Consider the following 21,029-nt stretch of genomic DNA (forward strand, 5'->3'; position numbering starts at 1 on the left):
TTGGCCACCTCATGAGAAGAGTTGACTCATTGGAAAAGACTCTGATGCTGGGAGGGATTGGGGGCAGGAGGAGAAAGGGACGACAGAGGATGAGATGGCTGGATGGCATCACTGACTCGATGGCCGTGAGTCTGGGTGAACTCCAGGAGTTGGTGATGGACAGGGAGGCCTGGCGTGCTGCGATTCATGGGGTCGCAAAGAGTCGGACACAACTGAGCAACTGATCTGATCTGAACAATACAGTATCCCTATGTTCATATTTTTGGTTGATAATGGTGATGTACGAGAGGACATTATCCATCGAGCTCATGTTTATCATCCAAATGTCAAAGTAGCGTTCATTCTTAGATGTAGATGAAAATGTTCCCAAAGGACTTAAAGGAGAATTAACTTATATATTTAACAAATGAGATGATACCTCGAGAACACAGAATATTTCAATCAGTTAGAAAACAACAGTAATTTAACTCTGCTGAGAGATACCCAAGGAGACTTAAGGACGGCAGATGGGGTGTAGCTAGTGTTTAACACATCCTAAAAATGGATATCTAAATATACATTAGTTGAGCTTTTAGAAAAAGTATTCTTTAGTGAAAGATAAATCACTGGAAATGGCCAGCTCTGTCTTACTGAGGATTCTGTAAACAGGCATTCTGCAGGAAGACCTCTCTCCTGTGGAAGCAGCTGATACAAGATCTGCTATCTCTTCATCTTGCTCAAAGACTCAACTATGATATATTCTTGTTCCTGAAGTTTTTCCTTTACATTACTTATATATTGTCAGACATGTTAAATCTATCAACTGGAAACTCCTCTTTTTCACCTCTTTCAACAGTTTCCATACACAATGGAGTATTACTCAGCCATTGAAAAGAATACATTTGAATCAGTTCTAATGAGATGGATGAAACTGGAACCTATTATACAGAGTGAAGTAAGCCAGAAAGAAAAACACCAATACAGTATACTAACGCATATATATGGAATTTAGAAAGATGGTAACAATAACCCTGTGTACGAGACAGCAAAAGAGACACTGATGTATAGATCAATCTTATGGACTCTGTGGGAGAGGGAGAGGGTGGGGAGATTTGGGAGAATGGCATTGAAACATGTATAATATCATGTATGAAACGAGTCGCCAGTCTAGGTTTGATGCACGATACTGGATGCTTGGGGCTGGTGCACTGGGACGACCCAGAGGGAGGGTATGGGGAGGGAGGAGGAAGGAGGGTTCAGGATGGGGAACACAGGTACACCTGTGGTGGATTCATTTCAATATTTGGCAAAACTAATACAATATTGTAAAGTTTAAAAATAAAATTAAATTTAAAAAAAAAGTTTCCACTTTTTTTAACAGATTTTGAAAAATCTCAGACAAAATCAGAAAAATAACTCCCTAGGTTTCCAAAGTGTATTTTTTATAGCTCAATTTTTTATTTATTATTTTTAATTGAAAGATAATTTCTTTGCAGTGTTACATTCGTTTCTACCAAATGTCAACATGAATCAGCCAGAGGTTTACCCATGCCTCTTCCCACTTAAACATCCTGTAGTTCAATTTTATTGCACATTTTTTGAGATCTTTTTATATTTGCAAAGTTTTCAGAAGGCCAAAAGGAAGTTTTATAAAATGGTCAAATAATTTACATCATTTTAAATATTGCCATTTTTGCAAGTTGGATGTATCATGCTAATGATACTAACATCTCCTGAAATTGTATTATGCTTGGTTCTTTTGTTTGGAGAAAATCAATATTGATTTTACAGAAAGGACTGGCACTCTATTTGATGAAAAAAACTATTGTTGTCCACATGTCACTGATCATTACAAGTGTTCTGTATTGACTTACTGATAATAAACATAAAATAGAAAATCTTTTTTTAAATACCCATTTCTCTCAAAGTGATAGAACTTGTTAAACCATTTGTATCTTAGCATAATTGAATTTATCACATCCTTTCTTGATAGCAGATTTTGAAGAGAAAAGAAGTAGAGGCATTGGGACTTCCTTGTGGTCCAGTGGTTAAGACTCTGCACTTCCAATGCAGGGGTGTGGGTTCATTTCCTTATCAGGGAACTAAGAGCCCACATACCGTGCATTAAAAAGTTAAAGAGAGGAAGAAATAGAGGCATCAAGCCCTAAAAGTAGGAAGTAAAGGAGATTCCATATTAAACAACAACAACAAAAAAAAATGCTAAGGTTATTCAGAACAAACTGCCGTCTTCATAATTTTACCTAAACCCAGGCTTGGTTCCCGTTTCTCTTTAGTTGATTTTTGCTCATTGTCAATAAACTCCTAGCTTAATGGCTTAAACATTAAACCTCAGTGTTAAAAAGTACCCAGTCCGTTGTCATCTATAGATCTTAGCATTTTGTCTAGAACAAAAAGTAATCCAGATCACATGCACAGGGTCATAGAACTATACTGAAGACAAGAACCTCTCCCTGACCTCAACAAATTCAAAATAGCTATATACAAAATCAGCCTAACCTTGGGGAAAATTCCAAGTGGAGTAGCTATGACAGACTGTCCTGGGAGCAGTCCCCAGAAAGCACTGACTCACAGCTCTACTGAAAGGCCTGGTAACATGCCTTTGTCTGCACCAGCAACTGCCATTGGCAACTAGTGAGAAATCAAGAAAGGGTCAGGCCAACGGGGGTTTTAATGTTTGTTTTATTTTGTTTTGGCTTTGTCTACTTGTTTTGGTCTTGATATGTAAGAAAGCATTCAACTGAGAAAATCACATATGCCAATGTTTTAAATAAATGAGTATAATATCTTTTTACCGATTATAACCATATACTACTGTAGCTATTTTACTTTACATTACATTATAGGCATGTTATCAAATACAGACATGTAGAGACTGCCAAGAAGTGGAACTCTTCTGCCAAAGATGGAGAACTAAATAAAATGAATTGATAGGTCTATTTCAGAAGCCATATGTGCTTCTGGAATTGCTACCATCCATTTAAAGGGGAAGGTTTGCCTCTGAGTGGATCAAAAGGATTCACCCAGCAGCCAGCAAGGCCTGTAACCCACTGCTGCTGCTAAGTCACTTCAATCATGTCTGACTCTGTGCAACCCCATAGATGGCAGCCCACCAGGCTCCCCATCCCTGGGATTCTCCAGGCAAGAACACTGGATTGGGTTGCCATTTCCTTCTCCAATGCATGAAAGTGAAAAGTGAAAGTGAAGTCGCTCAGTCGTGTCTGACTCTTAGCGACCCCATGAACTGCAGCCTTCCAGGCTCCTCCGTCCATGGGATTTTCCAGGCAAGAGCATCGGAGTGGGGTGCCATTGCCTTCTCTGCTGTAACCCAGGGGTCTCATAATTCACTATAGATATGGTTCAGTTTTCATACTCAAACAAGAATGTCATCTTACCCACAAGTACAAATTATTTTGTTCACTCTTGCAAGTTTCACCAAGGTCTTCAAAGTCCTGTTGGCATCTTCTCTTGACTGAGGCTGCCATAACACACGTAGGCTTTCCTTCTCTCTCATTCTTTTAGTTTATCTATGGGACAGACATAGCATACTTTCTGTGGCTGGAGAAACTGCTCCTAGTGTTTTCCCTCCCTTTCTTTTTCCTGCTTTAAATGGCTATAATCATAAAACTTCCCTGTGGTTCAGATGAACCTATTTGCAAGTCAGGGTAGATACCAGACATAGGGAATGGATGTGTGGACATGGGTATGGGGGGTGGGGTGAACTGGGATATTGAGATTAGTGTATGTTCACTGCCATGTGTAAATCAGATAGCTACATACAAAATCAGCCTAACCTTGGGGAACCTGCTATGCAGAGCAGAGAGCTCAGCTTGGTGCTCTGTGGTGACCTGGATAGTTGGGATGAGGAATGGAGTGGGAGGGAGATCCAAGAGGGAGGAAATATATGTATACATATAGCTGATTCACTTCGTTGTACAGCAGAAAATAATACAACACTGTAGAGCAACTATATTACAATTTTAAAACAAAAAACTAAACCTTCCTTATTAGACACATCTTCAGCTCTCACTTTATTTTGGGACATTCTGAGGTGTGCTGCAGAGTACTTTGATGAAATTACTTTAAATGTTCATTAATATCCCTTTTTCATAATAATTAGACTCAATTGAAGGTCAAGAAGAGACAATAAATTTTCCAATATCTTCTTCCTTTAGCAGCTCCATGGATGCCCAGTGAAACGAACAGTTCGCCCTCCTCGGGTGCAGGTTCAACACTTCCTGGTGAGCACTTAGAGGAGGGTCTTGAGGGTCAGGGAAGGTATTAGTCGGCTTTATTTGGGAAGAGTTGGAAAAGAACTGATACAAAGCCAATCTCAGGTATTTAAAAGTGCGTCTTGATGGAAATGACAGTGAAGATGAAAATGACAGTGAATGAAGGCAAAATTCTTCTCAGTCACTCAGAAAAGTTAGTCAGAGATAAAGTCATAGATTTGCCTCTATTTTATTTCAAGATGCATTTTGGGACCAAATAAATCCATTAAAATGCATTTTAAGCTTTAATTTTCCATTGTAAAATGGAATGATTTGTTGACACGGATTTGTCTACCCAAATGTTGCACAGGAATTTTTAATAACCTTATCAAACACATTAGAATGGGGAGACCTCTAATAACCTGGGGCACTAGAGATAAACCTCTTCCATGACCCCAGCTTCAGACCTTATCCCATAATCATTTTCTCCTGGAGATTCTTTAGCAGATATTATTTTACTGTATGTGCTGTATTGTTTCTCTTTTTTTTCTTTAAATCCATAGGAAGCTTCACTCCTTTGGTAACTATTAGATCCTAGGATACTAACCTTGCATAAACTGGTCCTTAATAAACTTTACATATAATATTAGTATTTTAGGAGCATTTGAGCCATTCAGATGAGCTCTTTCTAATAGCAAGTGAAGTCCAATCATCATTTTACAACTTTTGACCAGATGGAAATGGTCCTTAGGATTACTTCAGATATTCCCTCTGTATCCCTAGGTGACATCTTCACTAGCACAACCAGAGCATCTTCAGAAGTTCCCACAACTGCCAATGTATCTACTAAAAATAATCACATCACTGGTGAGTCATTTGCCATTTTTAAAAATTTTATGTTTTATTTGCTCTACAAATATTTATTGCATGCCTATCATTTGTCAGGCACTGTGACAGCTGTTGAATATTGAAAACACTGGCTTCCTGAAGAGTATAATCTATTATAGAGGATACACAGTAAATAAATAATCATGCAATTAAATTTATTTGTGACAAATCCTATGATATACTGCAAGATGTTGTCAGAGTCTAACAGAAAGATCTGATTGTAATTGGGGAACTAGAAAGGATTCTCTGGGGATATATTTAAAATAAAATCTGGAATGAGTAGGAATTAGCCAGGTGAAAAGTACTGAGAGATATTTCAGCTTTATGAAAGTATAGTCTGATGGTTGGAACAAAGAGTATTCCTATAATTCAATGAATAAAAGTTTGTCAATGCTAAATATAATCCTTGTTTTTTATCATAAGAGGTCAAGGTTTGCAATAAAGTTATGACCCTCCCAATGCAGATCTTGATTGTAAATTCAAGGCATAATCAACTCTTTATATTCACTTAACTGGTGAACTCTACCTGGGGATTCAATTTATTTCATATTGAAGTTCATATAGCCCTCAGTCACTGGTGCATCATCCATCCTGCACACAGCATGGCAGTGGAGCTTCAAACTGACATCCTACCAACATCTTTAACTATTGGTGCCCTAAAGAACTACCTACGACTTCCCTAGTGGCTCAGTGGAAGAATCCACCTGACAATGCAGGAGACACAGGTTCCATTCCTAGTCAATACCCCACACGCCACAGAGCAACACAGCCTGTGAACCACAATTAGCTGAGCCTATGCTCTAGAGCTGGGGAGTCGCAACTACTGATTCCCCATAGTGGAATCACCCACGTGCTGCAAGTACTGCAGCCTGCAAGCCCTAGAGTCTGTGCTCTGCAGCAAGAGGAGCCACTACAGTGAGAAGCCTGCACATCACAACGAAGAGGAGCCCACGCTCTTTGCAACTAGAGAAAAAAGCCTGTGCAGCAACCAAGACCCAGCGCAGCCAAAATAAATAAATAAAATTATTTAAAAAGGAAAAGAACTACATACTTGAAGAATTGGGGCAAATTGGAGCTCTGCTTTTCCACCAGGACATTGCTGAAGCCAATGGCCTCATTTTCTATATTTGGCTGGGAGAAAATTAGTAAGCATTGATAGAAGATCTATCTAAAACCTGTTGTTCTTTCATTTCTCAGAAACTTTGGAGGTAAAATGTTATAGTCTACCATATTGCCAGTATAGAATAAGTAAGTCTTGATTTCACTGAAACAGAATTGTGTGTAGTCCTAAATTGATTTCCTGTGTAATTGTTTCTTTTGTGATAGTGATACTCTAGTACTTTGAACTACTGTGAACTCTAGCCCCTGTGCATCAGCGAACCACAGGGTTACTTAGTATAGGACTGTGTGAGCTTCCAGGGTACCGTCAGCATCTGCCTGACAAAACTAAAGTAACACGAGCACCAGGAAGACCTCCAATCCCTGGATATGTGTTGTAAGAGGAAAAATCTTCAGTACTGGTGATCAGTGTTATGACAGAATCGTATGGCTGCCGCCCAAACTATGTAAAATATAAAAAAGATGTGGTAACAAATATTTTAAATCCAGATTTTTTGGCTTGTGTGTGTTTTATTTTTTTGAGACTTCACTTAATGAAAAGCAGTGTAATAAATCTGAAGCAATCAAATGAATTTTAAAAGTCTACACGTGGTTTATAATCTATTTAAAATAATGAAAATATTCTTTTATTAATAATAAAAAAAGCAAAAATGTGCTTTTGCCCAAATGATTTCTGTAATCTGAAGAGCTAAAGATCTATCTATAATGTATAAGGAATTTCACTGTAGTGTTATTAGAAATAAGAAAAGCCTGGAAACAATTTAACCATCCAACATTAAGGCCAATTAAATAACCTACAGTAGATCCACACACTGGAGAACCATCCAGTCATTTAATCAAATGAGGTAAACTTCTATGCACTTCTGTGAAAAACATTCCACAATTTTTGTTTGAGAAAGAAACCAAGAACGGAGCAGTATGTACAGTATGCCCCCATTTGTAATATGAAAGGATATATATTCACGGTACCTATATTTGCTTATATTTGCATTAAAAATTTCTGATAGGAATTAACTATTAAATAGTTAACATAATTGACTATTAAAAATTATAACCTGTAGTGTGGGTAGCTGGCATTTGAAGAATTAAGGATACTTCCTTTTCATTGTAGTTTATATTTCTGTACTGTTTGAATTTTTAACATGAGCATAAAACACTTTTTAAAAGGAAAAAATTAAGTAACTATACAATTATAAACATTCCCTTTTATTTTCTGCCAGGCAGAACCAGACAATATTATTTCCTAAGAGAGTTCATTTACTTAATTTTTCCTTCATGTTACAGAAAAAGTAAGACAGTCCAGAATATTGTATTTATATTGCCTCTTGCCTTCTCAGCTTCGTACTTTCAGACCTTTAGAATGTTATAATGCCTTTTACTTTTTATTCCTCCTCCTAACACACTAATATTTCGTAAAGCATTTTAATGACTTCTTAAAGAAAAAGAATTTAAAGATAGACCAGTATTTCACACATAAAACTTTTACTTTACTGGAGTGAATTTGGAAAACAAATTTACAGATTAGCAGTTTTATGTGTTCATTCTTTTTTAAATTTTTTATTTTATATCAGAGTATAGCCAATTAACAATGTGATAGTTTCAGGTGGACAGAAAAGGGATTCAGCCATACATTCAGCCATACCACACAGGTGTCCACTCTCCCCCAAACTCCTTTCCTCTTATAAATCACATTTCATTGGCCACCCTGTGCCAGGAATTGTCCAGGGCCTTGAGAAAGTGAAAGAAAGAAAAGATTAGGTCTGGAACATTCTAACAAGAAAGGCATTCATGTAAAAAAAAAAAAAGAAATGCAATTGTATAAGTGCAAAAACGATATGAGAACAAGTCATAGAAATGATCCCAGAGCACGACTGTGATCAATGAACACCCCATGGCCCTTGGAAATGCATGTTGCAGGTAAGCAAACTAATTCAATTCATCCTGCTTCCCAGTTGCCAAACTTTGGCATTAAAGTTTATCTCTCTTTATGCCCTTTTCAGGTACTGTGATCAGTAAGCCCAAAGATGGAATGTCCTGGCCGGTGACTGTGGCAGCTTTGCTCCTCTCCTGTTTCGTATTGTTTGGTCTTGGAGTGAGAAAATGGTGTCAGTACCAAAAAGAAATGTGAGTACAGTATGGAGACATGCAGGAGCAGTTACTTTTTTCAGCAGAAAATATTCACTCAACACTTTAAATATCATTCCTAGATAGTAGTGTTTCTCTCCTATGTAACTGAGGAAATAAGGCTTAGAGAAGCTCAGAGAGGCTGCCCAGCTTCCCCAGTACCACACAGTTGGAATGAGAGGCACTTCAGACTTGGTGCCCCTCTACCTGTTCAGACTGAAGCACTCACTGGACGGAACATCAGTGGGCATGAAATGAGAACGGAGGCTCACATCGCCTCAAAACTGAAACTGATTTTTCTTTTTAATCTTCATTATTCTTTTCATTTTCATGCATCTCTGAACTGCCCGGGCCCAGGTGAGCCTAGATACTGAAGTGTGAAATTGAGTAAGAAAGGTAATTTTAAGAAATTTCCAGCTGCTTTTCAGCAAAATGGGCTTTTACTGCCCTTATCCTTTCTCCCCATGGGGAAAAGAAAGCAGTCTTTTTGTTTTATTGAAATGGTTTCCAGAACTCTCCTCCCTCCACTGAGAAGTCTGAAATGGCGTGGAAGGTTAAGGCTCACTTTTCTGACTTGGCTGTTTTGGATCGGTCTGGTTCAGGCCATGCTTAGAGGAGATCTTCAGAATACACAAAGTTGATCCTCCATATATCTTACTACTGCTGTCTCAGATAATATTGACTGTGTGGCCTGCCTTCTACTTAGTGTATCCTTGAAGACTCTAGCCACGTGCAGGGGATGTTTCATGGTGAATAAAACACCAAACCACGAATCAGAAATTCTGGACTTTGTCCAGGTACTACACTTTGGCCACCATGTGACCTTAAGAAATTCCTAATTCCCCAGAAAAAAACAGAATTGCAAATTTCTAAGAATGCTATCCACCTTTTGATATATATTGTCACCACTAAAGCACCAGAAAACCAGGTAATAGGTGTTGGGGATTTTTATATTAAAATGAGAAAACGGGAATCTGAAAATCTGAATTGACTTTTTTGTTGTTGTTCTATATTCAAATGTCTGTGTTATACAGAGATGAAAAACAACCCCCCTCTGTTTTTCTCAGTCTCTCTCCTTCTCTCTCCCTCTAAGGAAAAATTAAGATACTGTGGATTGATAGACAAGGGGTAGAGGTTTTTGAGTCTGCCCACAAATATGCCTCTATTTCCTGATAGCAAGAGAGCTGGAGCATTTGTACAGCTAAATCCCACACTCATCTTATGCTTATGTACTTTAGACAAAGAGATGAATTGTGCAAACATAGACCAGTACTTTCTTTATACAGAGATGACTCTAAGAGTGTTCCCTGATACAAACAGAAAGGATGCGGGTGCCATCCATCAACTCAGGGACTCAGGCAAGTTCATTTCCCACCCCCAACCTTCCCCCTGGTTCACACACAATGAGTGTGTGGTGAGGGCTGGGGGTAAGGTTAGCAAAGGGACTCAGAAAAACTGCCATCTTTGGTTCCAGAATCTGAAATTTTTTTCTCTGGAGGAATGCTTTAACCTACATAAGAGAAACACTTCCTCTATTAGGAGGCAATTGCCATGGAGAGTGTAAGCTCTGTTTAAAAGGCTTGACTTGCTGGTCTGTTCCTCTTAAGCAAGTTGCTTAAAACCTCTGAGCCTCAGTTTTATCTGTGGAATGGTGGCAATAATACTCAATTCCTAAATGCAAATTATATAACTCTATGATAAAAAATGGTTTACAAATTATAAAATATCACAAAAATATTAATTAATGATACTAACAGGACTAGCAAGCAGGTTATGCCAGGGGAAAAAAAAGAGAGCCAGGGAAGCATGCCTCTTTCACTTTCTCTTTCCCCTTCTAAAAATATATTATGCATACATACATCACCCCTAACCTTCTTAGCCTTGAATGAGCAATGTTTTGTTCCTAGCATGCAAAGACCTCCACCTTTCAAGCCACCTCCACCTCCCATCAAGTACACCTGCATTCAGGAGTCCATTGGAAGTGATCTGCCTTGTCATGAGCTGGAGACACTCTAGTCCTCTGAGGCTTTGACACACAAAATTCTGCTAGAATCCTGTCGAAAAAGTAGATGTTGTGCTTTATTAATATAATCGCCCTCTAGCCAAGCCTCTTCTGCAGCTGAAATGGATATCAGAAGTGTATGACCTGTTTTCCCAAAAGCTGACCCTCTTTAATCTGCATATGCCAGAAATTTAAACAAGACTGAGAGGCGATGTGAAGCATTCCACCAGTGCAGTCTACAAGGATTTTCTTGCTTATGTAAGAAGTGTAAATTGGGCTGCTGCATTAAAAAAAAAAAAGAAAAAGAAAAAAAAAATGCTTGCAGTGTTTTATTTTTCACTTTTAATTCCCTGAGGTGATGACAAGGGTTTTAAACTTATGTCCATACCAGATCTGCTCTTTGGGGCATCTGCCAACATTCTAAACTATTAGCCAAAATTATGTTCCTCTCTGAGGGAGGGCTTCCCAGGTAACTCAGAGATAAAGAATCCACCTGCCGATGCAGGAGACACAGGAGATATGGGTTCAGTCCTTGGGTCAGGAAGTACCCTGGAGAAGAGAATGGTAACTGACTCCAGGATTCTGCCTGGAAAATCCAGATAATACACAGAGGAGCCTGGCAGGTCACATGGGATCACAAAGAGTCAGACATGACTGAGCAACTCAGCACCTGGGGTGTATTGCATTCCCCAGGAAAATTATACGATGAAAATGTGAAAGTTTCAATGAGAGTTCCATATAATGGGAAAATACAATTAGTCTTTGTATGGAAATCCAGTTGTTTATTTTCACTGGAGGAAAACAGAATACCTTGCATAAGCACCCCAGTTCTAATCTTCCTTCACTCTTCCTCCCATCATGCTCAGCCCAGGCTCCTGCCTATAGGAAGAGGAAAGAGCATAAGGATAACAAGCCAACAACCAGATATCTGGTAGCTAAGACAGTCAGGGTATAAAATTTAAGGAGCGATTCACACTCAGTCATAGACTTGCACTATCTTGTGAGTGAGTACCAGTCGCAGGCCTTGTATAACCAAGAAGATAACTGCAGAAATGACTAGAATATGCCTTGTAAGGTTAGGTCATAAAATACTTTGTAGCTTCTGCCTTGATCTCTCCTTGATCACTTGCTCTGGAAGAAGCCAGTTGCCATGCTCTGAGGACACTCAAGCAGCCCTACCAAGAGGTCCACCTGTCAAGGAACGTAGACCTCCTGCAGCAAGTAGCAGGCAGCCAGACTTGATTGAGTGAGGTCGTTAAGCCCATCCTCCAGCCCCCACTCAAGTCTTTAGGTAACTGCAACCTCACTTGATGTTTTGGCGGGGACTTCATGAGAGTCAGAGCTACCCAATTAAACCTCATCTGAATTTCTGACCTGCAGACACTGTAAGATAATAAATACTTACTGTTTAATAAGTTTGGGTTCCCGGGTAGCTCAATGGTAAACAATCTGCCTGCCAAGCAGGAGACCCAGGTTCAATCCTTAGGTTGGGAAGATCCCCTGCAGGAGGAAATGGCAACTCACTCCAGTATTCTTGCCTGGGAAATCCCATGGACAGAGTAGCCTAGTGGGCTACAGTCTATAGGGTTGCAAAAGAGTCAGATACAACTTATCAACTAAACTACAACATAATGTATTACAGAATAATAGATAACTAATACAGTTCCATAAATGGAAAAATAAACTAATGTTTGCCTGCCTTAATTACCCTCAATTTCTCATTAGTTCTCAAGAAAGACTAACTTCATATATACATATATGACTATTGCTTCATGAGTAGTTATTTTTAATACAACTTAATCACCATTGATTTGTATAAAAGTCATTATGGTTTTATTTTTACTATTCAATTAGGAGACATGAATACAAGTAGTAGAAGTATTGGGGTAAAAATTGGCAGAGTTGGAGGATGTTTAGATCATTTTGGTAAAGGGATAGACAATTGTACAGTACAATATAAGTCATGTAATTTTCAGTCTATCATATAACAAGTGTCTTATGCTGCTTTTGTCTTAGCCATCTCTTTGAAATATTCTCTTCTGGTTTTATTATAAATAAGTTCTGGTCAACATTTGTAAATTCATCTCCAACTTGAATAGAGTGAACAGTTGCTTATTCATGGAGGGATACTCATTCTGTGATTTAGAGGAATTTTTCTGCAAAACAGAAAGACTGTAGATGCTTTTCAGGCAGTGTTACGATCTTGACCTCCCTCATTTGGCTAAAGTGACACTTTCACTTGCACCTTAAAAATTTTAAGTTCAGAGAGCCTGTCTCAAACCAGCAGCTCCTCTCTCTACAAGTGGATTTAGTTCTGTCTCACTGGAGAAGTAGCAACTTTGCACCGTAATCCCTAAGATTTCTGAATGCCTTCATTATTGACTTAATTTTCACTAAGAAGAAGCCATACATAAGCCTTTTAATCACTCATTCCCAAAGGATGGTGTGTTAGATAACATTGTTGTTCAGAAATATTCATTTCTTTACTCACCTGCAACATGAGCACATCTTGACCTTGGGCTTGGCCATATGACTTGCTTTGGACAATGGAATATCATGGACCTGACTTACCCAAGACTTGAAAGTTGCTTGTGTGGTTGGACTCACTCTCTTGTTCTCTGCCATAATCATAAAAAGAACATTTTCAGGATAGGCTGTTAGCTCCAAGAAGAAACACTCAAACCAGGCCCAGGTGAGACAAACCAATCTCCAACCTAACTCAAATGTGCATTATTAAAGAGTCTGATGGTTACTCATCATTATTATAGCAAAAGTTAATCTATACACATAAGTCCAGAAGTAGACATATTTTAGGTCTTTCTCAGGTACTAGAGTAAGAGATAAAGTCAAACTTAATTCAAACAAAATAATCATTTTCCTTGATTCAGCATAAGTTTTGTTTTAGCTAATGAACATACGGCTGGCTTGACCAAGTTAACTTTGCAGTGTAGATCTTTAAAATCATAAAATATATGATCATGTTGGGCATTAGAGGTCATACTATAAATAAAGAGTTACAGAGTATGTGAAATCGACTTCCCAAGGTCACATAATTAAAAGTGATAGAGCCAAAATGATGAGCCAGCTCTCTGAATTCCAGTCCAGAATGTGATCAGTCTCCATTATATCATGATATTTAATTTCTTTAGTATCTCCTTTTACTATAGACAAGAGCTATTTTCTGTGCACTTAAGTAAATATTGATTTTTTTCTAATGCCAAGGTAGTATATTCTGAAAATTGTTGATAGAAAAAAAAGAAAGTAGAAATAATTGGGCCCTGGGGTAAGATGGCCAGGAAAGTGTGCAAAAAAAAAAAAAAAAGAAAGAAAAAGAAATGACTAGGAAATGAAAAGAGAAAAGAAATAATCAAGATCAGAAGCTGGAAAGAAGTTTAAAGAAACTAACTAAGGCTGGAGATCAAGGAAAGGACCTTGTTTCAGAGGCTCTGAGCAGGGGGAGAGGTTCTTGAAGGCAGCCCTCTCGGGACTCTGATTTCAGAGAATGATTTGGGCTTGAACTTGAAGGTTGAATCAGCAGAAACACAGAAACTTTGTTTTTTGAGAGTTTACAGACATAGCCTGAGTTTTTGAAGACAGCAACCATGGCTGTGCCCACCAGATGAAGCTTGAATGTCCAGCAGAGACATCTGAAATGGTGAGTAGAAGTTACCACAATGGGAGAAAAAGACATTAACTCGCAGAAATGAGCTGAGGTTCCAGCCAAAACCACACAGTAAAATGATGGGAACAGAACTCTTTATTTCTCAACTTTTTTTTCCCTGGATTCTCTGATTGCTAACAAGGCTAAATGCTACAGCCAGGAAGATGCAACTAGACAGCAAAAGAACATGACTTTAGGTCAGGACCAGGGAACACTTTTGAAATTACTCTTAACCCCTGTCTAGTGCTTCTTTAATGGCTCTAGGCATTGGCTGGGTGCAAATTAACAAAGGAATGAGAACAATAGAATCTAAATTTTTCTCCCCAACCAGCATCTTTATACTCTCCTGAGATCCAACCAGTCCATTCTGAAGGAGATCAGCCCTGGGATTTCTTTGGAAGGACTGATGCTAAAGCTGAAATTCCAGTACTTTGGCTACCTCATGCGAAGAGTTGACTCATTGGAAAAGACTGTGATGCTGGGAGGGATTGGGGGCAGGAGGAGAAGGGGACGACAGAGGATGAGATGGCTGGATGGCATCACTGACTTGATGGACGTGAGTCTGGGTGAACTCCAGGAGTTGGTGATGGACAGGGAGGCCTGGCGTGCTGCGATTCATGGGGTCGCAAAGAGTCAGACACTACTGAGCGACTGAACTGAACCTGAATTCGCAAACTAACAAAGAACGTAACCAAAGTTGTTGTCGTTCAGTTGCTCAGTCATGTCTGACTCCTTGTGACCCCATGGAAGCCTGGCATGCTGCAGTCCATGGGGGTTGCAAAGAGTCAGACACAACTGAGCGATTGAACAACAACAACAACCTCGGTTACATTCTTTGTTGGTTTGCTCACTCAGATCCCTCATATTAGCTCAAAGTCTCTGTGGGATTGTGATCATAAGGAGCAACACTGAGGGAAATAAAGAAGAGTAACAAACCCAAGGTGACGACATAAAAAGAGAACACAGGTCCGGCCTCATCTAGCTACCCTTGATAAATACCCAGAATCTGTCTGCCCAGAGTTCTGTTAGACAACTCCCATTTACTGTCCAAAAAAGTCATACCACCAAACGAAACTGATCATAGCATTAAAGCCATTCACCTATCACCAGAAAATACTCAGAGGCACTGGGAAGGCAGAGTGAAGTGGACGAAACAACAGTCATATGAGTTGTGAAAGGAAATTTGATAATGGACCCGTCAACTGTGTAAAGAGTTAACATCTCTTAAGCATGTGAAACTATATGAAACCGGTGGGTTCCTGTTATAATACATCAGTCAAAACCCATGGAAGGTACATCAAGAGTGAAACTTAAAGTTTGGACTTAGGGCTATAATTATATGTCTGTATAGGTTCATTGCATATTCAAAAGCAGAGACATTACTTTGCCAACAAAGGTTCGTCTAGTCAAGGCTATGGTTTTTCCTGTGGTCATGTATGGATGTGAGAGTTGGACTGTGAAGAAGGCTGAGCACCGAAGAATTGATGCTTTTGAACCATGGTGTTGGAGAAGACTCTTGAGAGTCCCTTGGACTGTGAGGAGATCCAACCAGTCCATTCTGAAGGAGATCAGCCCCGGGATTTCTTTGGAAGGAATGATGCTAAAGCTGAAACTCCAGTACTTTGGCCACCTCATGCGAAGAGTTGACTCATTGGAAAAGACTCTGATGCTGGGAGGGATTGGGGGCAGGAGGAGAAGGGGACGACAGAGGATGAGATGGCTGGATGGCATCACTGACTCGTTGGACGTGAGTGTGAGTGAACTCCGGGAGTTGGTGATGGACAGGGAGGCCTGGCGTGCTGCCATTCATGGGGTCGCAAAGAGTTGGACACGACTGAGCAACTGATCTAATCTGATCTGATCTGGTATCTATATTTGTATAATACATATATAGACTATTATTACAATGTATATAATGTATAATGTATTATATAATGTTACTATATAGTTAAATATAGTAATAATACAGTAATAGTATATATTATTATATAGTTAAACATATACACACATATACTATAGTATATATACTTGTATATATACTAATATATATAGTTATATATAGTTATAGTATAAAGTACTATATAGTTAAACATATATATCCATATACTATAGTGTATATATATATATATACACATGTCCTATATCACTGTTGTATACATACTACTGTAACTATGTCTGTGTATGAATATATATATATATTTCCAGATGCAAAGAGAACAAAATCGATAAATTTGACTACTTAAAGAAAAACAATTTGCAGATAATAAAGAGGAGTGAAAAGGCAAATGATAAACTGGGTGAAAATATCCACAACATAAATCACAAATAAAGAATGATAAATAATTTGCAAAATGATAAAGAACTTACAAATAGTGAGGATAATAAAGCCGAAAAATTCTGTGGGGAAAAAATGGGTCAAACATATGACACCAATGATTCACAAAAAAAGATATGTAAATAACACTTGAACACTTGAAAAAAATTTCAAATTCATCCATATTAAAAGAAATGCAAATTAAAACTTCATTGAGACGTTATTCCTTCCCATTCACTTGTCAAGAATTTGAGAAGTTTGACAACATGCTCTATTGTCAAGGCGGTGGGGAAACAGGCACTCTCCTGTGTTGCTGAAGGGAATGCAAAATGGAACAACCACTGTGGACAGGAACTGACAGTATCAAACCAAACTACGTATTAATTTATCTTAGACTTGGCAGTTTCTCTTTAAGAATTTATCCTGAAGCTCAACTTCCAACAATATCAAACTATATATACACAAGATAATTCTTGACAGCATTATTTGTCATTGCCAAGTACTAAAAGACTATCTGAATATCCAAACAGTAGATTGAAAGGATAAACGATAGTAAATTTTTTAAAAAATGGAAACTGTACAGCTGTAAAATCAAGAAAGAAAATCTCTGTTGACTAATACGAAGTGATTTCCAGGAGACATCATTAAGGGAAGAAAGCAAAGAGTATATAATATGCTACCTTTGTGTAAGAAAGAAGGAAAAATAAGGGGGGAATGTGTCTGAATAACTATTTATGTATACAATTTGTAGATTAATATTATGATATCCACCTGGCCCTATTGGTGGTGGTAATTTTGATTGTGCATGTGTTGTAAGTAGTTATGCATGCCTGTCTTTCCCACATTTGTCTTCTGAATGAACCAAGAAGCAAAGGTATTCTAGTAGCACATTTGACACTCAGATCTTGTTCACTATAATTTCATGCTGAAAGGAATCAGAACTTTCAGAGAAATGTTTGCTTAAGGGCAAAATAGATGTAATGTATGACTGGTATGTCTTACATCAGAAAATAACACATTCCAAAAAAATGTTGGAGGGTATGTTAGAAGGATGCAGGAGTCAGCTTGAAGTCTCCTACTCCTACAGACATAGGACAATTTGAATGCCAATATAATTACGTATACTAATGAATTAGAAGCCACCGAAAAAAGTAAGAATTCATAAATCCTTATAGCAGATACATAGGAAGAGAGAGATCTATAGAGACAGGAGGAAGGGAGGGAGGGGGGAAGGAAGGGGAAAGAGAGAGCTTTTGCCTACAGTAGAATGCTGAGAACTGTTTGGTAAATATAGAGTGCTGAAGTTGGAAAGTCATTATTTTGTAATCATTATAGTAAAGATCAAATCAGGCTAGATTCATTGACAAATACTAAATAAGGAGGATATTTTCGTGATAATCAAGGTATTTGCATGGCCTCAAAATGGTCTCCCTGAAGTATGCTTATTAGTTACAAGAGAGGAAAAAGAAACAGCAATTATGTAGTGGAGAAATTAAACAATTTGACCCGTGATCAAAATTAACTTCAGTGAGGGACAGATGAACATCTGCTCCTTCAGATTTTATACCCTTGGGGGGACACACTATTCCCTTTGCAGCATTAAGGCAGAGAATGAATAAGCTGAATCCAGTCACAAAGCAACATCAGATAGACACAAAATGAGAAATGTCTAAAGGCCAAAAAAGGGGCTTTAAAAATATCCCAGAACAAATGTTAAAAGACATGGCAATTCATTGCCACCAGGTGGCGCTAGTGGTAAAGAACCCGCCTGCCAATGCAGGAACATGAGACCGAGGATAAAGATCCAGTGGAGAAGGGAATGGAAACCCACTCCAGTATTCTTGCCTGGAGAATCCCATGGACAGAGGAGCCTGGTGGGCTATATAGTCCATAGGGTCGCAAAGAGTTGGACACGACTAGCGACTGAGCATGCACACACAACTTTAGCCTGGATCCTTTTCTGGAGGGGTTAAAACTACAAAGGAAATCTGGAAAATCAGAGCTGACATTTGCCAGATCAGCTGACAAAATTGGAATACGGGCAGAAGACTAGATAAAAGTATCAATAACTCTACTCTGGTTATGTAAGAGAATATTCCTATTCTCAGGAAATACACACTGAAGTATTTAGGGTAAACTGCCGTAAAGTATATATAACTTACTCCCAAGTGGGTCCGTGCATATGTATGCATATATCCATAGATACATGCATGCATATGTACTATATATGCAGAGAGAGAGAAAAGCAGATGATAAAAATGTTAACAATAGATGAATCGAGGTAAAGGGGATATGTGGGTTTTTTTTTTTTACTCTTTTTATTTTTGCAAACATTTTTGAAGTTTGAATATATTTCCAAATATAAAGTTTTAAGAAAAAAGTGCTTAAGTAAGACCCTAAAAAATGATCAGACACGACTGAAGTGACTTAGCACACATAAATAATGCTTAATTTGACTCAAAACCAGCCTATTTTTTCAAACATGGCAACCCTTAGACAGTATGACGAGATGCAAAGATCTGTTTATTCGAGGGAGTTTTCTTTCTCTATTCCTAAATGTTGCTTAATCTCAAAGTTCAGGCAAATATCAATGAGGATTCATCCTGCAAATTCAGTGTTTTTGTTGCATCTCTGGGCTTGCTTACTCTGCCTTAGGTACTGGCTGGGAGCCCCCAAAACTTCAATCAATTTTTCTTTCTTAAGGAAATGAATAGAATTCTTTTATTTCCCTAGAACTCCAGGGTAAACTTTTCCTCTCACCATTAAACCACTTTATATCAAAAGAGACTAAGCTGTCTCTCCTAAATTCACCTTGAAGAATTCAACTGAAGAGAGAAACTATGGTTCCTACTAAACCCTTAAGCAGTGTTTTCTGTTGACACCTCAGCAGAAATCATGGGAACAGTTCAAAGTCAAAGCAGTCCCTGTGCAAGATGCCGCACACAAGGCAGTGAGGGATGATGCAGCTCCCGTTCAGCCTTCCTACTGGAGGCTCCCCAAGCAGAAGACCCAGCAGCCACTTCCCCTCCTACTACAGAACTTTATCCATGTCTCAAATTTTTAGTAAACAGCTGGACCATTGTATGTTTAGTCAATAAATACGTAAAGATACTCTATCTCACCAAGACCAAACTTTCTAGTCTGTTGTGCTGCTTTGGTGGCATGTTCAAATCGAAACTCGCAGTCAAGGAAACGCAGGCCATGAACTCCTCTGTTAGACTGGAATGTCCTCAGGAGTGTGAGGTTACTTTACACAGCTCAGCAACCCCAGAGCGAGGGCAAGGTCTGGGATAAGTTAGTGCTCAATTACATATGGTATGAGTAAGTGACAGGAGGTGGCAAATGAGCGAAGAGGAGAAAGAAAAATGTCAGCCGAACAGAGAACTAAGCTAAAACAAGTGACAGTCTCTCACTCAATCTGGTGGGCTGAGATTTATGGGATTTTTTTACTCCATGTCTCACACCATCCACTTGAAAAATACATTCTTCAAAACGTTCTTATTGTCAGATTAGAGGAGACCAGAGCTTCAATCTGGGTAGTTTGGCTGATGCTTTAGATTGAATAGGTTTCTGGGTCAGTTTTAAAGTTTCTCTTTGGTGTAATCAGTCAGATTATCCACAGGTGCAGAGAAAAAGCCAGATCCAGGGAACCAGTGAAAACTAAAGTAAGTATACAGACACCAAAATAAGTATACAGGGGAGGAGAGGGGCGTGGATGAGGAGACATTTGTCAAAGGGCACAAACTTCCAGTTACAAGAGGTGTAAGTTCTAGAGAATCCAAAGAACAGCAGAGTGACTATGCAGTGCGTGCTAAGTCATTTCAGTCATGTCCGACTCTGCGATCCCATGGACAGTAGCCCACCAGGCTCCTCTGTCCATGGGATTCTCCAGGCAAGGATACTGGAGAGGGTTGCCATGCCCTCCTCCAGGGGATCTTCCCAACCCAAAGATCGAAGCCTCATGTCTTACATCTCCTGCATTGGCAGGGGGATTCTTTATCACTAGCACTACTTGGGAAGTCCAGTTTATGTAGTACCATATAGCAATTTCATGTTTGAAAGTTGCTAAAAGAAACTGATATTAAATTTTCTCACCATAACAACAACAACAAAATGTAATTATGTGAGGCAAGGGATGTATTAACTAACCTTATTGTAGTAAACATTTTCCAACATACATATGTATCAAGTCTGTACATCTTAAACTTACACAATATCATATGTCAATTATCTCAGTAAAACTGGAAGAAGAAGAAGAAAAAAAAAGAACACCAATTTGCCAGGTGAGGATCCATGGTCTGAACAGATCTCAGCAGATCAAAGAATCAGATCAGATCAGTCGCTCAGTCGTGTCCGACTCTTTGTGACCCCGTGAATCGCAGCATGCCAGGCCTCCCTGTCCATCACCAACTCCCGGAGTTCACCCAGACTCACGTCCATCAAGTCAGTGATGCCATCCAGCCATCTCATCCTCTGTCGTCCCCTTCTCCTCCTGCCCCCAATCCCTCCCAGCATCAGAGTCTTTTCCAATGAGCCAACTCTTCGCATGAGGTGGCCAAAGTCCTGGAGTTTCAGCTCTAGCATCATTCCTTCCAAAGAATCCCAGGGCTGATCTCCTTCAGAATGGACTGGTTGGATCTCCTTGCAGTCCAAGAGACTCTCAAGAGTCTTCTCCAACACCACAGTTCAAAAGCATCAATTCTTCGGCGCTCA

The 21,029-nt window shown here is 39.0% G+C and overlaps 1 protein-coding gene, 1 long non-coding RNA gene and 1 pseudogene across 2 annotated transcripts in view; 2 read left to right on the top strand and 1 right to left on the bottom strand.

Annotated features, from left to right (window-relative positions):
• Nucleotides 1–905, top strand: part of LOC104997805 — a 2,012-nt pseudogene extending 1,107 nt beyond the window's left edge.
• Nucleotides 1–10,657, top strand: part of CD96 (CD96 molecule) — a 95,792-nt gene extending 85,135 nt beyond the window's left edge. Inside the window, exons 11-14 of the mRNA XM_010852725.1 lie at nucleotides 4,173–4,238; nucleotides 4,992–5,075; nucleotides 8,216–8,339; nucleotides 10,247–10,657. Coding sequence (XP_010851027.1) covers nucleotides 4,173–4,238; nucleotides 4,992–5,075; nucleotides 8,216–8,339; nucleotides 10,247–10,355 — 383 coding nt within the window. The 3' untranslated portion in view covers nucleotides 10,356–10,657. The remainder of the gene's footprint in view (nucleotides 1–4,172; nucleotides 4,239–4,991; nucleotides 5,076–8,215; nucleotides 8,340–10,246) is intronic.
• Nucleotides 10,658–12,601: 1,944 nt separating this feature from the next.
• LOC104997810 overlaps nucleotides 12,602–21,029 on the bottom strand; it is a 20,429-nt gene continuing 12,001 nt past the window's right edge. Inside the window, exon 3 of the long non-coding RNA XR_826359.1 lies at nucleotides 12,602–12,959. This is a non-coding gene — a long non-coding RNA (uncharacterized LOC104997810). The remainder of the gene's footprint in view (nucleotides 12,960–21,029) is intronic.

The sequence above is a fragment of the Bison bison genome, unplaced genomic scaffold, assembly GCF_000754665.1.
Source record: "Bison bison bison isolate TAMUID 2011002044 unplaced genomic scaffold, Bison_UMD1.0 scf7180017864314, whole genome shotgun sequence".
Classification (NCBI taxonomy): Eukaryota; Metazoa; Chordata; class Mammalia; order Artiodactyla; family Bovidae; genus Bison; species Bison bison.